At 55.6% G+C, this 20,740-nt stretch overlaps 2 protein-coding genes across 3 annotated transcripts in view; both read right to left on the minus strand.

Moving 5' to 3' along the window:
- B3GNT3 (UDP-GlcNAc:betaGal beta-1,3-N-acetylglucosaminyltransferase 3) overlaps positions 1 to 5,502 on the minus strand; it is a 13,655-nt gene extending 8,153 nt beyond the window's left edge. Inside the window, exon 1 of one of the 2 annotated variants that reach the window (XM_032267826.1) lies at positions 5,390 to 5,502. Coding sequence is in view for 1 of the 2 variants with exons in the window: in XM_032267825.1 (XP_032123716.1) it covers positions 4,759 to 4,792 (34 nt within the window). In the remaining variant the exon portion in view is untranslated. Of the gene's footprint in view, positions 1 to 4,758; positions 5,357 to 5,389 lie in introns of those variants that run through there. The other variant, XM_032267825.1, reaches the window with a different exon arrangement.
- A 6,848-nt stretch (positions 5,503 to 12,350) lies between these two features.
- FCHO1 (FCH and mu domain containing endocytic adaptor 1) overlaps positions 12,351 to 20,740 on the minus strand; it is a 41,812-nt gene continuing 33,422 nt past the window's right edge. Inside the window, exons 8-16 of the mRNA XM_032267917.1 lie at positions 19,252 to 19,669; positions 19,060 to 19,147; positions 18,774 to 18,882; positions 17,457 to 17,612; positions 16,735 to 16,867; positions 16,050 to 16,249; positions 14,439 to 14,494; positions 13,439 to 13,603; positions 12,351 to 12,628 (exon numbers count right to left, since the gene is read on the minus strand). Coding sequence (XP_032123808.1) covers positions 12,606 to 12,628; positions 13,439 to 13,603; positions 14,439 to 14,494; positions 16,050 to 16,249; positions 16,735 to 16,867; positions 17,457 to 17,612; positions 18,774 to 18,882; positions 19,060 to 19,147; positions 19,252 to 19,669 — 1,348 coding nt within the window. The 3' untranslated portion in view covers positions 12,351 to 12,605. The remainder of the gene's footprint in view (positions 12,629 to 13,438; positions 13,604 to 14,438; positions 14,495 to 16,049; positions 16,250 to 16,734; positions 16,868 to 17,456; positions 17,613 to 18,773; positions 18,883 to 19,059; positions 19,148 to 19,251; positions 19,670 to 20,740) is intronic.

Raw genomic sequence — 20,740 nt, forward strand, 5'->3', positions numbered from 1 at the left:
AATTTTTGTATTTTTAGTAAAGACGTTGTTTCACCATGTTGGCCAGGCTGGTTTCGAACTCCTGATCTCAGGTGGTCCACCTGCCTCGGCCTCCCAAAGTGCCGGGATTACAGGCGTGATCTGCCATGCCAGACCCAATAGTGTCACAAGGAATATTAACAAGCCACAAATAGTCCTTCAGATACCAAATATTCATGGTCACTGAATATTCATGCTTCAATGCTTAGATGATGCTAAGTATTAATGATTCATTGAAAATCAATGGTTAATGAAAATTAGTGGCCGCTAAATATGCAGAAGGGGTTGTCTGCTCAGCGGAATCAGGGGCATTGGTGACTGCACTCTGGCCCTGTGTCCTCTGCCATCACTTCCAGGGGACAGTCAAGGTTGGGCCCTTACCCCAGGCGCAAGTGGCTCCAGGCACCTCTGTCGCCCTCAGCCCTCAACCCCGGTTTTTTTTATTTCCTGTTGCTCAGGCTGAAGTGCAATGGTGCAATCTCAGCTCACTGCAACTTCCACCGCCTGGTTTCAAGCAATCCTCCTGCCTCAGCCTCCCAAGTAGGTGGGATTACAAGTGAGCACCACCGTGCCTGGCTAATTTTTTTTTTTTTTTTTTTTTTTTGAGACGGAGTCTCACTCTGTCACTGAAGCTGGAGTGCAGTGGCACCATCTCAGCTCACTGGAAACTCCGCCTCCTGGGTTCAAGCAATTCTCTGCCTCAGCCTCCTGAGTAGCTGGGATTACAGGCACCCACCACCACCCCTGGCTAATTTTTGTATTTTTAGTAGAGTCGGGGTTTCACCATCTTGGCCAGGCTGGTCTTGAACCTCTGACATCATGATCCCCCTGCCTTGGCCTCCCAAAGTGTTGAGATTACAGGTGTGAGCCACCGCGCCTGGTCTCAACCCTGTTCTTGTCACTGTCTCTGAGAGACGTGGGGCATGTGAACATCATCAAGGACCCTGCTGGCACCCCCTGGGGCTCGATCTGTCCCCCCCTCACTCCCAGGACTATTCAGAGACAATGGGTGAAGGGGGGTGGCACAGGGGGGAGGGGATGTCCTGCCTGACACTGACTCGGAGGTCTCCATAGCATGAAGGTAATTCCCCTTGCGAAACTCCCATTTTCCAAATGAGGAAACCGAGGCCCAGAGAGGTCTGCTTCTGAACCCCTTGTCATGGACTCACAGGCCCAGATACCCCTAACTGGCCTGGTCACTGGCTCTGTCTCTGCCTTGCCTGTGGCTGGAAGGACTGGCTTGTGAGCTGATGTCCTCGAAGCAGCCATGGGGACTCCCGACAGCCCTTGAGGAAGGACATTCTGACTCAGCGACTGACCATGCACGGGACCTGGGCTGAGAAGCTGGGGCCACCCAGACCTCAGTATCCTCCTCTACAAAGCTGGGATGGAGGCAGAGCCACCGACTGCCAGCACTGTTGTGGTTGCCGCTTCTCCAGTTCTCACCAATCCTCAATTGGGATTTGGATGGAGGCGTGAAATATTCTGAGGCTTCCAAAAGGCGAGGCAAGGGGTGGAGGGTGGGGGAAGCTTCTGGAAGAATCCCGTTTGAATGCATAAGGACTTGACTCCTGGGAAAAGCCAGATGGTCAAGCGGTGGATGCACGCAGCGGCCTTTTCTCCAAGTGGCACATACGGGAAGTGCCGACAATGAGATTTTTTTTCTTGAGACGATCTCACTCTGTTGCCCAGGCTGGAGTGATGCCGCGTGTAATCGTAGTTCACTGCAGCCTCCAATTCCAGGGCTCAAGCGATCCTCCCGCCTCCACTTCCGGAGTAGCTAGGAACACAGGCATGCACCACCACGCCTGGCTAATTTCATTTTTGTAGAGATGGGTCTCGCTTTGTTGCCTGGGTTGGTCTCTAACTACTGGGCTCAGGTGATCCTCCCACCAGAGTCTCCCAAAGTGTTGGGTTTACAGGTATGAGCCACCTCGCCTAGCTACAGTGAGTGTTTGTTTTGGTTTTTTTTTTTGAGACAGATCTTCGCTCTGTCGCCCAGGCTGGAGTGCAGTGGTATAATCTTGGCTCACTGCAACCTCTGCCTCCAGGGTTCAAGCGATTCTCCTGTCTCAGCCTCCAGAGTAGCTGGGATTACAGGAGTGCGTCACCACACCCGGCTAACTTTTATATCTTCAGTAGAGACGGGGTTTCACCATGTCTCCCAGGCTGGTCTCGAACTCCTGACTTCAGGTGATCTGCCTGCCTTGGCCTCCCAAAGTGCTGAGATTACAGGCGTGAACCACTGCGTCCGGTCACAATGAGATTTAATAGCAGATGCTGTCACCCTTATCACCTGGATACTTGCGACGGCTCCAAGCAAGTGCTGAGCACCTAGTGTATACCACATCTGGGTCTAGGTTTCAAGGACAGAGCCCAGATGATGAAGAGAAACCCTTGTGTGCCTAGGACACCGTCACACTAACAGGGGACAGAGAAGTGGAAACAGGACAATTTTCCAGAGGAGTACACCCTCCAGGGGCGAAGAAACTCCAGGGTGGAAGTTGCGGACACTTACGGGAGGTGGTGTGAGCCCCTCGCCTGTGGAGGAACCCCAGGACTCTCATTGAGCCTTCCAGAGGGGAACCCAGGGTCCAAGTGGACGATCTGTACAGAGAGGATCCACAACTTTCCAAGGTCACACAGCAGACTGAGGCCAGGGCAGGTGGGTGGGATTTAAATCCTGACCTGCTGGCCCCAGAGGCTGGTTCCTCCCCACTTCTTACCAGTGTGGCCTCCCAGTAATGATGGGCTGGTCCCTTTTTACAAGGAGCAGGTGTTGCTTTTGCAAATACAGGGGGAGAAAATAAAAAACCCAGTAAACATAATTCCTTAGGTTTATGATGGCCGCCGGACCCTGCTTTAGCGAAACCATGTGTGTAGTGAGTTCTATGTCAACAATTACTCAATATTCACACCAGACAGTAGCTGGGTGTGGAAAAAAGGGTGGGGCGGGGCGGGGGGCTACATGCACTTTAGACCTTGGTGTGCTGGGTTTCTAGGTCCCCAGGCTTTGTGTGGGTGACTCATTCATTGTATGTCACCCTGCTGCAGGAACTGCCTGAGGCACCTGCGTGAGACCGGACAGGGGCCCTCAGTAAACACCAGCCCTGGTCCAGTGGCTCCTCAAAGGACATCCAGGCTCCCTCCATAGAGGGGGAAACTGAGGCTGGGGATGGCAGGCCGTGAATCGCAGTTCAACCTCAGACCCTTCCCACGATCCAGGAGTGATGGGAGCACTGAGATGTCATGGGCCCCTCCTCTAGGGACTTCCTGGACCCCCACACCCTCAGGCTGGTCAGGACTCTTTCCCAAGCCCTGTACTTAGAGCCTGGAAATATTCATGATCATATTTCTGTCATGCAAAGACACATTGTTGTCAACGAGAACACAATGAGGGACATAATCAGGACTACAGTCACTATGCCAGCTCCTGTGTGCAGCCTGGCCACCATCTGACCATCCAAACTCCGTACCTGTGCTGGGAAGCAGGGCTGCATTAGCCCCATTTTTATGGATAGGAAAACTGAGGCAGAGAGGTCTAGAACTATATCTAAGAAAGGTTGGGTGGGAGCCTAGTTCCTGCCTTTAACTCCCAGCTGATGAGACTTCCTTTAGTTTGCCATGTTGGTAGTGAGTTCCCCATCATGAGGAGCAATCAAGCCAAGTCAGATTCCCATCAGGAAGAGGGTCCACAATAGGCATCCTCCCTGGCTCATGGGGTTGGGAGAGCGAGCAAATCCCTGCCTTGCTCTGGGCCTCAGAGGCTGGTGGCAGGAGGAAACATCACTCAGGGAGGCCTTACTTTCTCCTCCTGGGCTGGCCCAGCTTGTCTGCATTCCCCGAACTCTGGCCTGGGGCAGAGAGGCTCCAATGTCCCCTTTGGTTCCCCCACACCCAGAGCACCTGGCAGAAACTGCTAGATGCTGAGAGTGTCCAGACTGGGCAAACACCCAGCTGCTCACCTAGGCCAGGAGGGGGCCCAACTGCTTGACTTGGGGGCCACACCTCTTCCTCCTGACTCCAAGCCCCGATACCAGCGCTGCCTGGTGTCATCTTGAGAACAGGGCAGTGAGAGGAAGTGACGGCCCCCAGGGCTGGCCCCAGACCTAGACAGCCAGGTGACTGCCCCTGGGCCCTGAGTACCAAGTCTAGACTGCAGGAGGCCCTGGCCCGAGCTGAGGGGTCCCTCAGTTTTCCCTGGAGAAATATCCATTTAAAAAAAATCAGGGCTGGGCGGCTCATGCCCGAAATCCCAGCACTTTGGGAGACCAAGGCAGGAGGATTGCTTGGATCCAGGAGTTTGAGACCAGCCTGGACAATATAGTGAGACCCCATCTCTATAAACAAAAGCTTTTTTAATTAGCTGAGTGTGGTGTGCACCAGTAATTAGCTGCTTGGGAGGCTGAAGTGGGAGGATCACTTGAATCCAGGAGGTGGAGGTTACAGTGAGCCAAGATCGTGCCACTGCACTCCAGCCTGGGTGACAGAGTCAGATTCTGTCTCAAAAAAAAAAAAAAAAAAAAAAAGAAAAGACAAAAAGAAGGGGGTGCAGAGCGTAAAAAGAAAAGGAAAAAAATATATATATACATATAATTATGATGACAATTGACTGTCCCTGGGCACCCACTGAGGGACCACAGCTCTTACCACTCAACTCATCCTCACCGAGTTCCCATGTCCCGAGACCCCCCCTTGACACATAGGGAAACTGAGGCTCGGAGACCAAACGTCACTCACCCAAGGGCCCCCAGTGGCCAGCAGCACACCCCATCACAAAAACTTCCTTTGACTGAACGCTTCGGGCATCCTCATCTCAGCTGGGTCATTGTCCCACCTCACGGAGGGGAAACTGAGGCCGGTTCAGAGGCCAAGAGCAACGTGTCCGCGCCACGCAGCCGGGGGCCCTGGCATGCCGCCCAGCACCTGGCAGGGCCCGCAGCACCGGAGCCGCGGGGAGAGGCTGGGGGTCGGCTGCAGGTCCCAGACGCACAGCCGGGGACCCCAGTGCCGGCTCGCCCAGACCCTCCCAACCAAGGCGCCAACAATCCCAACAAGCAGGCAACCGTCCCAGCAACAGCCAGGCGGCCCGAGCGGCCCCCGCCCCGGGGGTCTGATCCCGCTCAACCCTGGGAGCTGCGGGGGGCCCCGGGGGGCCAGGCGTGGGGGAGGCCTCCTCGCAGACCCAGGTCCGAGCTGGCCTGGGGAACGCCGGAGACAATTAGGGCTGGGTGAGGGCAAGCAGGCTGCTGGGACTCGGGGCTCCTGAATGTCCCCACATCGGCAGGGGCTTCGCCAGAGCCCCCACTCTCCGGCCCCCAAACCCCCATCCCGGGGTCCGTCAGATCCTGCGGAGGCTGCAAACACTCACCCCCAGACCACGGTCCCGCCTCTGCCCCTGTGCCGGCTCCTCTCCGCCCAGGAACGAAGACAGTCTCCACCTGAGCCAGAGCCCCCGCCCTCTCCAGTTCCCCCCTCCCACCGGGACTCGCTCCTTCCTGCCTCCCTCCGCCCCCGCCCCTCGCCAGGCCCCTGCTCCCAGCTGGGCTGCGTTTCCTGGTGGCCCAGGCCGGGTTCCCCGCCGGCTCCTCCCTCCCCGGCCACCCCCACCTTCCCCTCTCCGGGCCCCGCTCCAGCCTCTGCCATCCCCGCCTCTTGGCACCTTCGCCCCTCTCGGGGCGCACGACTCCACCCTGGGCCTGGCCCGCCGCTAGGGAATGAGCTCCCGGTGGCTGGAGATGATCAAGAGGCGCCTGGCAGGTTCCTGGCACAGAGCTCGGTCAGCGTCGGCCCAGGTACGTTGGGCGAAGAAATGCCTGGCTGAGGGCGTGGGGGACGGAGGGGGACAGGCTAAACCTTGTGGCTTTTCTGCTCCCTGCAAGGGGCTCAAAGATTCCGCAAGCCAAGGACAGGGCGCGGTGCTCACTCCTGCGTTTCGGGAGGCCGAGGGAGGCGGATCGCTTGAACTCAGGAGTTTGAGACCAGCCTGGGCAACATAGTGAGACCCCATTTCTATATTTAAAATAGTCCCAGGACCCAAAAACCTATGCTGTACTCCCTTCAGATGCCACCTGCTGGCATTTGGAAAGGTTCTGAAGTCGAAAATCAGATTTGTAGTGTTCTGTCTTTCCCTCTTTCTTTCTCTTTCTTCCTTCCTTTTTCTTTCCCTCTTTCTTTCTTTCTTTCTTTTTTTCCTTCCTTCCTTTCTCTCTCTCTCTCTCTCTTTCCTTCCTTCCTTCTTTCTTCCCTCTTTCTCTCCTTCTTTCCTTCCCTTCCTTCCTTCCTTCCTTCCTTCCTTCCTTTCTTTCCTTTCCCTTCCTTTTCTTTCCTTTCCTTTCCCTCTTTCTTTCTTTTTCCTTCTTTTCTTTCTTTCTTTTTTTTCTCTGTCTCTCTCTCTCTCTTTCTGGAAGTCAAACATCGGATTCGTAGTGTCCTTTCTCTTTTTTCTTTCTTTTGACAGGATCTCGCTTTGTCGTCCAGGCTGCTAGAGTGCAGTGGCACAATCTGGGCTCGCTACGCCGCCCGCCTCCCCGGTTCAAGCAACCCCCCCATCTCAGCCTCCTGAGTAGCTGGGACTACAGGCACCTGCCAGCACGCCCGGCTAATTTTTGTCATTTTTCTGGACATGGGGTTTTGTGAAGTCACCCAGGCTGGTCTCAAACTCCAGGCCTCAAGTGACCCACCTGCCTCAGCTTCCCAAAGTGCTGGAACTATAGCTGGGAGCCACTGCACCCGCCTCAGATTTGTAGATTTTTAGGGTTGGGGTTGGCTAGGATTCGAACCCTGCCCCTCACTGCCTCTGACTCTCTAGAAGATTCTAGCCTGGCCCCAGGGTCGGGAGCTCTGGGGTTGGGAAGCCCAGGTGTGTGAACTGGGCTATGGTTTTGGAAAACTCCTCCTTTCTCTTCCATCTCTGTTTCTTCCCGAGGAGGAAGCTGGGGTGTGTATGTGGCCTGGCTGTGCCTCAGTTTCCTCACCTGTAAAGTGTAGCAAATAGCTTCTGGGTCCTCTAGATGGGAGAGGTCTGGGGAGTGAACCCTCAGAGCAAATACATGATCAAACGTGTATGAAGGGGATTACAGCAAATTTTTTTTTTTTTAATTTTTGCAAGCCTACCTGAATGACCGGCAAATGTTACAGTATTAAATGTGACACTACCGGCCTTACTGCGATAAGATAATCACAGACTTTGATTCAGAGTCCATGTTCACTCTGTTGGGCCCCTGGGTCCCCCAAGCCATGGGCCCCACAAAGGGAGTTGTCTGCTGGGAAGAAGCCATAATAAAAGTTCTCACACGTGGGGAAACGGTTCAGTGTCCCTGGAGCAGGGCGGGGCTGGAGCTCACATCCTCCCAGCACCCTGAATTCTATTCTGGTTACACAACGTGACTCACACCTATAATCCCAGCACTTTAGAAGGCTGAGGTAGGGAGATCACGCCTATAATCCCAGCATCTTCCAAAGGCTGGGGTGAGCGGATCACCTGAGGTCAGGAGTCCAAGACCAGCCTAACCAACACGGCAAAACCCGTCTCTATGAAAGAATACAAGCCGGGCGTGGTGTTCACACCTGTAGTCCCAGCACTTTGGGGGGCCAAGGTGGGAGGATCACGAGGTCAAGGGATCGAGACCATCTTGACCAACGTGGTGAAACCCCGTCTCTACTAAAAAAATACAAAAAGTTAGCCAGGCATGGTGGCACGTGCCTGTAGTCCCAGCTTCTTGGGAGGCTGAGGTGGAAGAATCACTTGAACTGGGAGGTGGAGGTTGCAGTGAGCTGAGATTGCGCCACTACGCTACAGCCTGGTGATAGAGCGAGACTTCGTCTAAAAAAAAAAAAAAAAATATATATATATATATATATATATCAACCAGGCATACTGGTAGGCGCCTGTAATCCCAGCTGCTCAGGAGGCTGAAGCAGGAGAATCACTTGAACTGGGGTGGTAGCGGTTGCAGTGAGCTGAGATCACACTACTGCACTCCAGCCTGGGAGATACAGCAGCACTCTGTCTCAAAAAATAATAATAATAATAATTAGCCAGGCGTGGTGGTGCGCGCCTGTAACCCCAGCTACTCAGGAGGCTGAGGCAGGAGGATCGCTTGAACCCGGGAGGCGGAGGTTGCAGTGAGCCGAGATCGCACCACTGCACTCCAGCCTGGGCAACAGAGCGAGACTCTGTCTCAAAAATAAAAAGTACCATCCCGTGGCAGGGTCACTGCCCATCTCCTCCTCCACCAGGGATACCGGCCCTCTAGAATTCAGGGTGCTGGGAGGATGAGCTCCAGCCCCGCCCTGCCCATCCAGCGACACTGAACCGTTTTCCCACGTGTCAGACACGCAGACACCCTGAGCCCCCGGTCCTTTTAAACCAAGTGCTTCCTGGATTCACTGAGCGCAACAGAGTGATCTCTGGTCCCAGAGGTCTGGGTTCAAAACCCGGACTAGAATGACCCTACGATCCCACGACTGCACTCAGGAACCTACCCAAAGGAGCTGAAAACAGGGGTTCAAACAAAAGCTTGCACTGGGAAGTTCACAGCAGCACAATTCACAAAGCTCTTTTCCACTCCACCCAAGTGTCCAGTGGATGAATGGATAAATAACATGTGGTCCATCAATGAAGTCTTGAGTCTTTTTTTTTTCAAGATGGAGTTTTGCTCTGTCGCCCAGGCTGGAGTGCAGTGGCATGATCTCGGCTCACTGCAACCTCCGCCTCCTGGGTTCAAGCAATTCTCCTGCCTCAGCCTCCCAAGTAGCTGGGATTACAGATGCCTGCCACCAGGGCCGACTACTTTTTGTATTTTTAGTAGAGATGGGGTTTCACCATGTTGCCCAGGCTGGTCTTGAACTCCTGACCTCAAGCAATCCACCTGCCTCAGCCTCCCAGAGTGCTGGGTTTACAGGTGTGAGCCGCCGTGCCCTGACTGGAGTCTTATTCAGCCATCAGAAAGACTGAAGTCCTGGCTAGGCGCAGTGGCTCATGCCTGTAATCCCAGCACTTTGGGAGGCCGAGGCAGGCAGATCACTTGAGGTCACGAGTTTGAGACCAGCCTGGCCAACATGGTGAAACCCCATCTTTACTAAAGAATACAAAAATTAGCCTGGCATGGTGGTGCACACCTGTAATCCCCGTGACTCAGGAGGCGAGGCAGGAGAGCTGCCTGAACCCAGGAGGTGGAGGTTACAGTGAGCCAAGATCGTGCCACTGCACTCCAGCCTGGGTGACAGAGCAAGACTCTGTCTCAAAAAAAGAGATTGAACTGATGCATGCCACAACGAGAGTGAAACTCAAACACACGTTGCTGAGTTGAAGACACAAAAGGCCATGTATAGTGTGATTCCATTGCTATGAAACGCGCAGACCAGGCAAATCCACAGAGACAGGAAGCAGATTAGTGGTTGCCAGGTGCTGCCAAAAGGGAAATGGGGAGTGGCTGGGGGCTTCCTTTGCAGGAGGATGAAAATATTCTGGAATTGGATCAAGGGCTTGGGTGCACAGTATTGTGAAGGTACTGAAAACTCACTGAATCATTCACCTTAAAGTGGTTCATTTTTTGTTATCTGAATTTCACCTCAATTTAAAAAAAATCCAGTTGGGCTACTTACCAGCTGACGGTGGCCTCTGACTCGTGACCCAACTGATAGCGCTGTTGCCAATGAATCACTATGTGCCACAGCTGAGGTTTTAAGGTCCCTCAGGGGGAAGAGACCAGGGCACGTAAACTGCACAATGGTACCACGCCAGCCCGGGTTGGCAGGTTTAACGGGTTTCACACCCTCCCTCTCTCTTTGAATTCACCCTCCTGAGATAGGTCATTTCACACCTGCTCTGGAAGGCTGGGCAGTCAGGAGGCCACACCTGGGCAAAGTGCCTTCTGCACTTCTTTGTTTGCTTGGTTTCGACATGGAGTCTCGCTCTGTCGCCCAGGCTGGAGGGCAGTGGCTCGATCTCGGCTCACTGCCACCTTTGCCTCCCGGGTTCAAGCGATCTCCTGCCTTAGCCTCCCAAATAGCTGAGATTCCAGCCACGTGCCACCAAGCCCAGCTAATGTTTGTATTCTTAGTAGAGACAGGGTTTCACCATGTTGGCCAGGCTGGTCTCAAACTCTTGACTTCATGATCTACCCGCCTCGGCCTCCCAAAGTGCTGGAATTACAGGTGTGAGCCACTGTGCTTGGCAATTTTTGTTTTGTTTTTTTGAGATGGAGTCTCACTCTGCAGCCTACACTGGAGTGCAGTGGCATGTTCTCGGCTCACTGCAACCTCCGCCTACCAGGTTCCAGTGATTCTCCTGCCTCAGCCTCCTGAGTAGCTGGGATTATAGGCACCTGCCACCACATCTGGCTAATTATTGTATTTTTAGTAGAGACGGGGTTTCACCATGTTGACCAGGCTGGTCTTGAACCCCTGACCTGAAGTGATGCACTTCCCTCGGCCTCCCAGAGTGCTGGGATTACAGACGTGAGCCACCATGCCTGGCCCAGACTTCGATTTTGTCACCTCTGCAGCTCTCTCCCTGAGACCCAGGGCCCCACTGGGCAGGTGTGATCTCTGAATTTATAATCTAGGTGCTGAGGCCCACCAGGGAGAGGACTGGAAGGGCTGCGAAGTCCCTGGGTACCATTTGTACCCAGATGGCGCAGGTGCCGTAGCAGCCTCTGCCCTCATTTGATGTCCTGAGTCCTATAATCACCTTTTCTTCCTATAGCTGATTTTTTTGTTTTCTTTTTTTTGAGGCAGGGTCTCACTCTGTCCCCCAGGCTGGAGTGCAATGGCGCAATCTCGGCTCACCGCAACCTCCACCTCCCAGGCTCAAGCGATTCTCCTGCCTCAGCCTCCTGAGTAGCTGGGATTACAGGCACGCACCAGTACCGCCCTGCTAATTTTTGTATTTTTAGTGCAGCTGGGGTTCCACCATGTTGGCCAGGCTGGTCTTGAACTCCTGACCTCAGATGATCCACCCAGCTCGCCCTCCCAAAGTGCTGGGATTACAGATATGAGCTACTGCACCCGGCCTGTGTTGTTTTAAGAGATGGGGTCTCACTGTGGTTACCCAGGTTGGAGTGCACCAGTGTGATCTTAGCTCACTGTAGCCTCAACCTCCTGGGCTCAATCGATCCTCCTGCCTCAGCCTCCCGAGCAGCTGGGACCACAGGCGTGAGCCACCACGGCTGGCCAATTTTTCTATTTTTGTCAGAACAGGAGTCTTGCTATGTTGCCCAGGCTGGTCTTGAACTCCTGGTCTCCTGGTCTTGAACTCCCGCCTTGGCCTCCCACAGTGCTGGGATTACCGGCGTGAGCCACAGTGCCCGGCTCTCAGCCAGTGTTGTGTACTTGCTCTGTGCCAGGGATGCTCCCTGAACCTCTCCCAGTGTCAGGATTCCTCCCATGTTACAGACAAGGAAACTGAGGCACCGCCAGATGCACTATCTCTTCAGAGGACAGGGTGGGAGGATCAGAGGGAGCACACAGCAGGTCTCATGCCAAACCCCACCTCCTACTTCCTTCCTTTGGAGCTTCTTCCAGTCTGGGCATGCTCCCTGGGGTCTTCCCAGCGTCAAGGTCAGGAACACGGGCCCCAGTTCCCTGCAGGTCCATCAGGACCCAAGACCGTCCACGGGCCTGAGACCTGCTCCCTGCTGCAGTCTGCTGTTACTACTTCTGTCCTGCCCTCCCCAGCGGGCCACTCTGGCACACCTGCACCAAGGTCCACCCTCCACCCGAGGCTCCCAACGCTGCCCGGTACTACTGGGGGTTTTGCCCTGTAGCTGGCACTCTTCTAAGTGTGTGACCTCCCACAGATACCCAGTGAGGTGAGATGCAGATGAGCAAACTGAGGCTCAAGTCACACAGCCAAGCAGCTCCTCACTCAGGCTTCCTGTCTCTACTGTCTGGCTTCCAAGAACATTGTTCTGCTCACAGCTCTCTCCCTGTTATGTGGTATACTGTAGGTACCCAATTAATGTTTGTAGGTTACTAATTGCTTCCTCACTGAGCTAACAACTTCCCATCACTTTGCTTGAGATGCCTGTTCCTAGCTTGCAAACTCCTACTCATACCTCAAAACCCCATTTATAATGCCCCCTCCTTAGGAAGTCTTCCTGACTGCTTGGGAAGACTCCTGGCACCCCTTTCTGGGCTCCCCTAGTCCTCCTTCCTCCCTCTAGCTCGTGGGGCTGGGGTGTCTGTGTCTGGTTCTTTCTCTCCCAGAATGGCCCCGTACAGGTTGAACACAGTGCAGGAAGGGAAGTGCATTAAGTGTATCGTATCCATCCTCCTTCTCTTCCTCCTGTCTCTGGCAACACAAAGGACACTTCCTGGAGCAGGAAAAGTTTTCCTTTTTTATTTTATTAGAAAATAAAGTGTTTATTCAAAGAACATTAAAAGGCCAGGACCTGCGTAGGGTTGGCATGAGGGGGAGGAGTGAATCTCAGGCTCAGCCAGGCTGGGCATGGGGCTCCTCTCCGCGGAGTCTGGGTCTCAAGAAGGCTGGGGTGGGAGGCCCCAGGGTCCCGCTGGAGGGCAAGGGGCGGTCAACCAGCACCAGGGCGCAGTGCAGAGCTGGGAGAGCAGCGTCTGCGGATTCAGCAGCTCACCAGGTACATCCCTGTGGGGGTGTGGCTGTGAGGGGAAGGGTGGGGAGGAGGGGTGCAGGACGGGGAGGGGCGGGGAGGAAGGGTGTGGGAGGAGGAGGGGCGCGAGGGGTGTGCGGGAGGGGGTCCCGTGCTCCCACCCTAGGATGCTTCAATCATCCTCGTCATCTTCAGAACACCCCGGTAACTCATTGTCCCTGCTGCCACTGGGCCCCAGGAGCCCCTTGATGGGGGCAGGGTGGGGCTGGAGGAGGGGGTGGCAGGGGGACTTTGAGCTCCCTGGCTTGGGTCCTTCCTTTCTTTCTTTTTTTTTTTTTTTCTGGAGACAGAGTTTCCCTCCAGTTGCCCAGGCTCGAGTGCAATGGCCCTCACCACAACCTCCACCTCCCAGGTTCACGCGATTCTCCTGACTCAGCCTCCCAAGTAGCTGGGATTACAGGCATGTGCCACCACACCCAGCTATTTTTTTCTATTTTTTTTTTTTTAGTAGAGGCGGGGTTTCTCCATGTTGGTCAGGATGGTCTCAAACTCATGACCTCAGGTGATCCACCCGCCTTGGCCTCCCAAAGTGATGGGATTACAGGCGTAAGCCACCTCACCGGGCCGGCTTGGGTCTTTTCCGGGACGTCTTCCAGAGGCCAGCCCAAGACACATGGGGCCCCGAATCCTTCCCCACCTATGTCCCCCATCTGCAGTCTCCTGGCCCCAACACGCACCTGTCCTTCCCAAGGATCCCCCCCGCCCCTCCCCGCCAGCCCAGGGCTTGCTTGCCCCCAGCCAGGTCCCGGCTCCTGGGGTCCCCTGGCAGCAGGGTTGGGGAGTACCTGTGGCGAACCTCCTCTTCACCAGCGACATGCGGTACCCACTGCCCACAAGCTCCAAGTCCACGCCCGACAGGGTGGCCCCCTCGCTGGTGAACTGCGCGGCCACGGGGCTGGGTGTGCTGGGCCCTGAGAGTGGTTCCCAGCTGGCAGAGAGGCGGCCAGAGCCTGGGGAGGCCTGCGGTCAGCTGTGCCCCGGCCCCAGCCCTAGGCCCAGCTGTGAACCAGGCTCCTCTTTGAAGCCTGAAGCCCTTTGTTCCATGGCCTTCATGTGCCTCATCAGATATCCCTTCCATCCCCTGCATCCGTCTCTCCCGGCATCACTGGGTTTTGTGTGGCTGGCAAGGGGGGCCATTCCTCAGGGCTTTTGCACCTGCTGTGTCTGCCCATCTGGCTTTTGGGACACCCTCACCTCTACCTTTATTTTTTTTTTTTTTGAAACGGAGTCTCACTCTGTCACCCAGGCTGGAGTGCAGTGGTATGATCTTGGCTCACTGCAACCTCTGCCTCCCAGGTTCGAGCAATTCTCCTGCCTCAGCCTCCTGAGTAGCTGGGATTACAGGTGCAGGCTAATTTTTGTATTTTTAGTAGAGACAGGGTTTCTCCATGTTGGCCAGGCTGGTCTCGAACTCCTGACCTCAGGCAATCCGCCCGCCTCAGCCTCCTAAAGTGCTGGGATTACAGGCGTGAGCCACCGCGCCTGGCCTAGCTTTTTTTTTTTTTTTTTTTTTTTTAGAGACAGGGTCTGGCTTTGTCGCCCAGGCTGAGGTGTAGTGGTGTGATCATAGGTCACTGCAGCCTCCAACTCCTGGGCTCACGTGAGCACTGCAGAGCGCCGGGTCACAGCCCAGACCACCCGCCCAGCCCTCCTCCATCCTGCTAAAGCCTTCCTCAGTGCCCGTGCCTGCCCCCAGTACACCCCCAATTCTACCTGACACAAATAAGTGCCACCCACCTGACAGCCGTCCCTCCCCCCGGGCCCTCAGGCACAATCGAAGCTCACCCCCTGCCTCAGACACATCTGGAAGCCTCCATGTGAGCCGCTTCTCCTCCAGGTTCCTGGCAGTGAGATAATCTCGGTCAGGGCTTCCCCAGAGAGGATGCTCAGAGCCCAGGGTCCCAGCTCCGCTGCCTCCTGGCTGTGTGACCCCAGCAAACCTTCTCCCCACTTCACCTCAATTTCCCCATCTGGGAAATGGGGGAGATACAGAACAGCCACAGAGCCACACGGCACTTTTATGTTTTTGTTTTTGAGATGGAGTCCCCCTCTGTCACCCAGGCTAGAGTGCAGTGGTGTGATCTCTGCTCACTGCAACCTCTGCCTCCCGGGTTCAAGCGATTCTCCTGCCTCAACATCCTGAGTAGCTGGGGTTACAGGCACGTGCCACCATGCCTGGCTAATTTTTTGTATTTTTAGTAGAAATGGGGTTTTGCCATATTAACCAGGCTGGTCTTGCACTCCTGACCTCAGGTAATCTGCCCACCTCGGCCTCCCAAAGTTCTGGGACTGCTGGTGACAGCCACCACACCTGGCCTAATATTTGTTTTTTAAGAGAGGGTTCTGGCCGGGCACAGCGGCTCACGCCTGTAATCCCAGTACTTTGGGAGGCCGAGGCCGGCGGATCACCTGAAGTCAGGAATTCGAGACCAGCCTGACTAACATGGAGAAACCCTGTCTCTACTAAAAATACAAAATTAGCTGGGAGTGGTGGCGCATGTCTGTAATCCCAGCTACGTGGGAGACTGAGGCAGGAGAATCGCTTGAACCCGGGAGGCGGAGGTTGCGGTGAGCTGAGATGGTGCCATTGCACTCCAGCCTGGGCAACAAGAGCGAAACTCCATCTCAAAAAAAAAAAAAAAAAAAAAAAAAGAGAGAGAGAGAGACGGTTGTCACCCAGGCTAACTCCCTGCAGCCTCAACTCCTGGGCTCAAGTGATCTTTTTGCCTTAGCCTCCCAAGTAGCTGAGACTACGGGAGCACACCACCATGCCTGACTACTTTTTAAAATATTTTTTGGAAGGCTGGGTGCAGTGGCTCATGCCTGTAATCCCAGTACAGTACTTTGGATTTGGGAGGCTGAGGTGGGTGGATCACCTGAGGTTAGGGGTTCAAGACCAGACTGGGCAACATGGTGAAACGCTGTCTCTACTAAAAAAACACAAAAATTAGCTGGGTGTGGTGGCAGGCACCTGTAATCCCAGCTACTCGGGAGGTGAATCACTTGAACCCAGGAGGTGGGGGTCGCAGTGAGCTGAGATCCCGCCGCTGCACTCCAGCCTGGGTGACAGAGCGAGACTCCATCTCAAAATAAATAAATTAATTAAATGAATAAAACTAAAATATTTTCTGTAGAGATGAGGTCTCACTATATTGTCCAGGCTGGTCTCCAACTCCTGGCCTTAAGTGATCCTCCCATCTCAGCCTCCCAAAGCATTGTGATTACAGGCAGGACCTACCACACCTGGCCCTCATAATATCACCCTCAGTGCTAAGCAGGGTGGAATCACCAGTGAAAGGTCAGGCCTAGAGTGCACCCTTTAACCGTCCTCAAGGGGAAGGTCTGGGCTTGTGGGGGAAACTGCTGAGTTTTCCTTGGCCTCCTGCATGCCCTCACCAGGTGGCGGCTGGCTGCAGGCGGACATTGGTCACAGGCTCCCCCACGGGCAGCAGGATCTGGACGTTCGTGAGTGGCGTGGGCACAGCCGTGGCACCGGGCCGGTAGCCATAGTCCACCGAGACCTGGGTGAGGGTGGCCCCACACTGCCAGTGGGCACTGAGCTGCAGAGGCACAGACTGGGGACCCGGGCGGGAGAACTAGGAGGAATCAGAACGGGAGAGAGCACGTGGCTTGGGCCATCTCGTCTTGCCACACACGCACTATTCAACCACCTTGACCCTGCGATGCACGCACAGCCCGCCCCAAGAGAGCCCAGTCACAGGGAGATTTGACGGATGAGAGGCTGTATTACACCAAGTTTCCAGCAGGGGGCAGGAGAGCGCGTCATTCTAAGACAAGTCTCCCAAGGAAGTTCAAGGGCAAGGTTCCCTGGCTGGGCCTCTTCTAGTTCACATAATGAAGGTATCTGCAACAGGGTCGCACGCCCTCCCACACTGACTCCTCCACCATTCGTTCTCAACCCACCCTGCCTACGCACTCCAGCTCATCGGCTCTCACAGGTTGGATATCTTGAGGTCAGGCGTTCGAGACCAGCTTGGCCAACATGCAGGCGCTTCCAAGTCGGCTGCTGGCTCACCCCATCCCCACTCCACCTCCTCCCAGCCCCACGAGGGTGGCGCACCTGGTACCGCAGCAGCACTACGTTGTAGTAGGAGGCGGTGGGGTTCTGCTCTGCCTGGCGCTGCAGGGCCTCGGTCAGAGCTGCCATGTTGAGCCAGAAGTCTTTGGTCTCAGGGTCACTCTGGGAGGGGTCACTGCAGAGACCCGGACTGATCACCCCAACCCTCGGGAGATGCCCTCCCAGGGCTCTCAACATTCAGACTACCCCAAGCACTTCCTAAAGGTGCCATTTCCTGGCCCACCAAAGCTCTACCTAGGTGGCAGTGGTGGGGGCAGTAAAGGAGGGATGGAAAACCAGGGTCAGAGAGGGCAAGTTGCTTGCCCCAGGCCACACAGCAAATCCAAGGAGGCCGCTTGGCACGGTAGCTCACACCTGTAATCCCTGCATTTTGGGAGGCCAAGGCGGGTGGATCACAAGGTTAGGAGTTTGAGACAGTCTGACCAACATGGTGAAACCCGCCTCTACTAAAAATACAAAAATTAGCTGGGTGTGGTGGCGCACGCCGGTAATCCCAGCTACTCAGGAGGCTGAGGCAGGAGAATTGCCTGAACCCGGGAGGTGGAGGTTGCAGTGAGCTGAGATCTCGCCATTGCACTCCAGCTGGGGCAACAGAGTGAGACTCTGTCTCAAAAATCCCAGGGGACAGAGAGGGAACTCAGAGCCCGGAAGCCCCTGACCCCCAGCAGCCTCTGAGGCCCGCTCCCACCGCCCATCCACAGTACCTGAAGAGCAGCTCGGCATTGGGCTGGAAGTGCTCTATAGGAGCCGTGTGTACAAGCCGGAAGCTGAGGACAGGCGGGGGCGGGGTCCCGCTGAACACACGCACGATGCCAGCAGGGAAGGTCATGGTCAGCTCCCCAGTGACTCGAGCCAGGCAGCTGGGGAGGGTGGAGGGACTGGGCATTGGCTTAGAGCTGTGCCTGGTGTCTCATCCTCCCCCTTCTCCTGGTTCCACTGCTGCCTGTGGCTCCCCAGACCCCTCAGATCTAGGATGGCCCAAAGGATGCCCCATGTCCTTCACCCCAGCGTCCTCCTCTTTTGTTCCTGCCTACACAGGAAGAATCCACCCTGGGCTGAAGGAGGCAGGAACATCTCCTTCCCTAGCTCTCTTTTCTCCTAGGCCACCAGGAAGCTCAAATTAAAATGTTCAGTTTTTTAGCTGTTGTCTGCTTGAGTTTTCGATCTGACACTCACCTCTTCTTCCTGGTTTGACTTTCAGATCTTTTTTGCTGAAGGCCATCCCAGTATATATCCTTGGCCCCTCTGCTTTTCCCTAACCCACCCTCTAACCCCCGTTACAGCGACTAACTAGTCTTGGTCTCTTCATCGAAATGTGCATGGCAGCCTCGAGTCTACAGTAATGCCTAGCCCTGCTCAAATGCCCTCCTATGGCCAGGCGTGGCAGCTCATGCCTGTAATCCCAGCACTTTGGGGAGGATGAGACAGGCTGATCACTTGAAGTCAGGAGTTCGAGACCAGCCCGGCCAACACGGTGAAACTGTCTCTACTAAAAATACAAAATTAGCTGGGCGTGTTGGTGGGCGCCTGTAATCTCAGCTACTTGGGAGGCTGAGGCAGGAGAATCACTTGAATCCAGGAGGCAGAGGTGGCAGTGCACCGAGATCACGCCACTGCACTCCAGCCTGAGCGACAGAGTGAGACCCTGTCTCAAAACAAATAAAAAATTAAAAAATTGAGTCAGGTGCGTTGGTGGGCACCTGTAGTTCCAGCTATGCGGGAGGCTGAGGAAGGAGAATCGCTTGAACCTGGAAGGCAGAGGTTGCAGTGAGCTGAGATTGCGCCACTGCACTCCAGCCTGGGCAACAAGAGCGAAAGTCCATCTCAAAAAAAAAAAAAAAAAAAAGGCCCTCCCTGGCTCCATTGCCCTTAGGACATGGACATGGGGGCTTGGCCACTTGGCTCAGTGTTCAAGGCCTTTCATCATAAGACAGGCCATGAAGCACATCTGAAAGCTGTCCCTGCTGCATGGCCCCCCAACACAGACCCCCCAGGGGCCCTGTCTGCCCATCACCGTGTACCTGGGGCTGTGGCCACGGAAGTAGGCGTGGACATACTCCGTGAAGGCTGTGGCTACCGGCAGGGCATCCTGGGAGCCCAGGACCACAGGGCTCGGACCCCGGGAGACTCCTAGGGGTGGCAGGGAAGGAATGGGGAACAGACAGATGGGGTGAAGACAGGCCTCAGGCTCAAGACCCCACCCCCACCTCGGCCCAGCCACACCTGTGCCAACAGAGAAGCTACCCACCCAAACCACAGAAGGTGAGACTGAGGCCCAAAGCAGGGCCCAGGCCCACCCTCACGTACCGTGTCCTGTCTGGGATGAGAAGCAGGGCCGTTCCGGGCCGGTGCTGGGAGCCGAAGAGCCCAGTGGGGAGGGGCTCAGGGAACGGGACTGGAAGGGAAAGAAACAAGCTGGGCCGGAGTTGCCCAGGAGCAGTGCCCAAAGCGGACCCCAGAGGCACCCACAGCCCAGCTCCTGCCATGCCCCTCACCTACCAGGTCCCCGTTGCTGCGTGTGAGAGGGCAGGACACCTTCCTAGAGCGGAGTCTCCTGGGTGGGGCTGCCAGGCCCTCCCTGGCTGTGGGGTCAGCAGGTGCAGGCATCAGGTCTGGGAGCGATTGCACAGAGGCACTGCTGAGATGCTGCCCAGGGCCTCTGAGGCCTTCCCAGGGGCACGAACTCAGCCAAAATCTAGGAGGCAGGCTTTTCTGTGGAGACCCCAGATGGTGCTGAAGTCCTGGGGCTGCTGAAAAGGCGCCAGACAGGACTGCAGATACCATCCATACCCCTGAACCTCCCAGACACCAGAATGGTGGCCGAATAAGGGGTGAGCTCCCCATCACTGGGGGTATGCAAGCAAGCACTGAAGGCTTAGGAGGCAGGCACGCTGTAGGGTTCAGCAGAGGATTTTTAGCCAGCATTCACCCATTCTGTGACCTCCACCCTCTCTGAGCGCCTGACCACAGCCACCTACAGTGGCCTGTGTCTGAGTTCCACAAGTTTATAACACCCAAGCTCCCCTCCCTCTCCTGCTTCCTCAGGGTCCTAGTTTTCTGTTCCATCTGTGAACAAGCTCACTTGCTTGCCTACCTCCTCTCCTACCTATCTCCCTGCACCCCAGGCTGTGCTCCTCCTCTACCCTACCTTCTCAGCACTGCGAACATTTGGGGGCTGAACCATTCTCGGGCGGTGGGGGCAGCCCTGTGCACTGCAGGGTGCTGAGCAGCAACCCCAGCCTCCACCCCCTGAAGCTGGGGGAGCACACCCCTGCCTGGTGGCAACAACCAAAAATGTCTCTAGATACTGACAATGCCCCCTGGGGACAGAACTGGCCGGGATGGATAAGAGCCTCTGCTCAGGCTGAGCATGGTGGGTCACACCTGCAATCCCAACACTTTGGGAGGCTGAGGCAAGCAGATCCCCTGAAGTCAGGAGTTCGAGACCAACCTGGCCAACCGGGTGAAACCCCGTCTCTACTAAAAATACAAAAATTAGTGGGTCGTGGTAGCGGGCGCCTGTAATCCCAGCTACTGGGGAGGCTGAGGCAGAAGCATCTCTTGAACCCGGGAAGGGGAGATTGCAGTGAGCCGAGATCGCACCACTGTACTCCAGCCTCGGCGACAAGAGCAAAACTCCGATTAAAAAAAAAAAAAGCTGCTTCTGCTGTCACTCTGTGGCCTTCACCCACCTCGGCTCTCCCTTGAACGGGCTCCAGCCAGGCCTTTTCCTATGGAGGGTGCCAAGCGCCCTTGTCGGCACTGCTGGGGACCTCAGATGGTCACAGCCCACCGTCCCTCTGACTCGGGGGCCTCCCACTCTCCTCACGCAGCCCCCAGGAGCCCACCCCGACGCTCTCCCACCACCTCCTGCTGTCCTCCTCCCTCCAGCCCTGCCCTCTCACTGGCTCTGTCCTCTCTTCTGCTCTCCCTGGGCGGCCGTGTTTTGATGACGTCTTCAAAGAGGGGTGCTCTGACCTGACCTGAC

Source organism: Sapajus apella, unplaced genomic scaffold (assembly GCF_009761245.1).
Source record: "Sapajus apella isolate SASKATOON/1434 unplaced genomic scaffold, GSC_monkey_1.0 scaffold173, whole genome shotgun sequence".
NCBI classification, from domain to species: domain Eukaryota; kingdom Metazoa; phylum Chordata; class Mammalia; order Primates; family Cebidae; genus Sapajus; species Sapajus apella.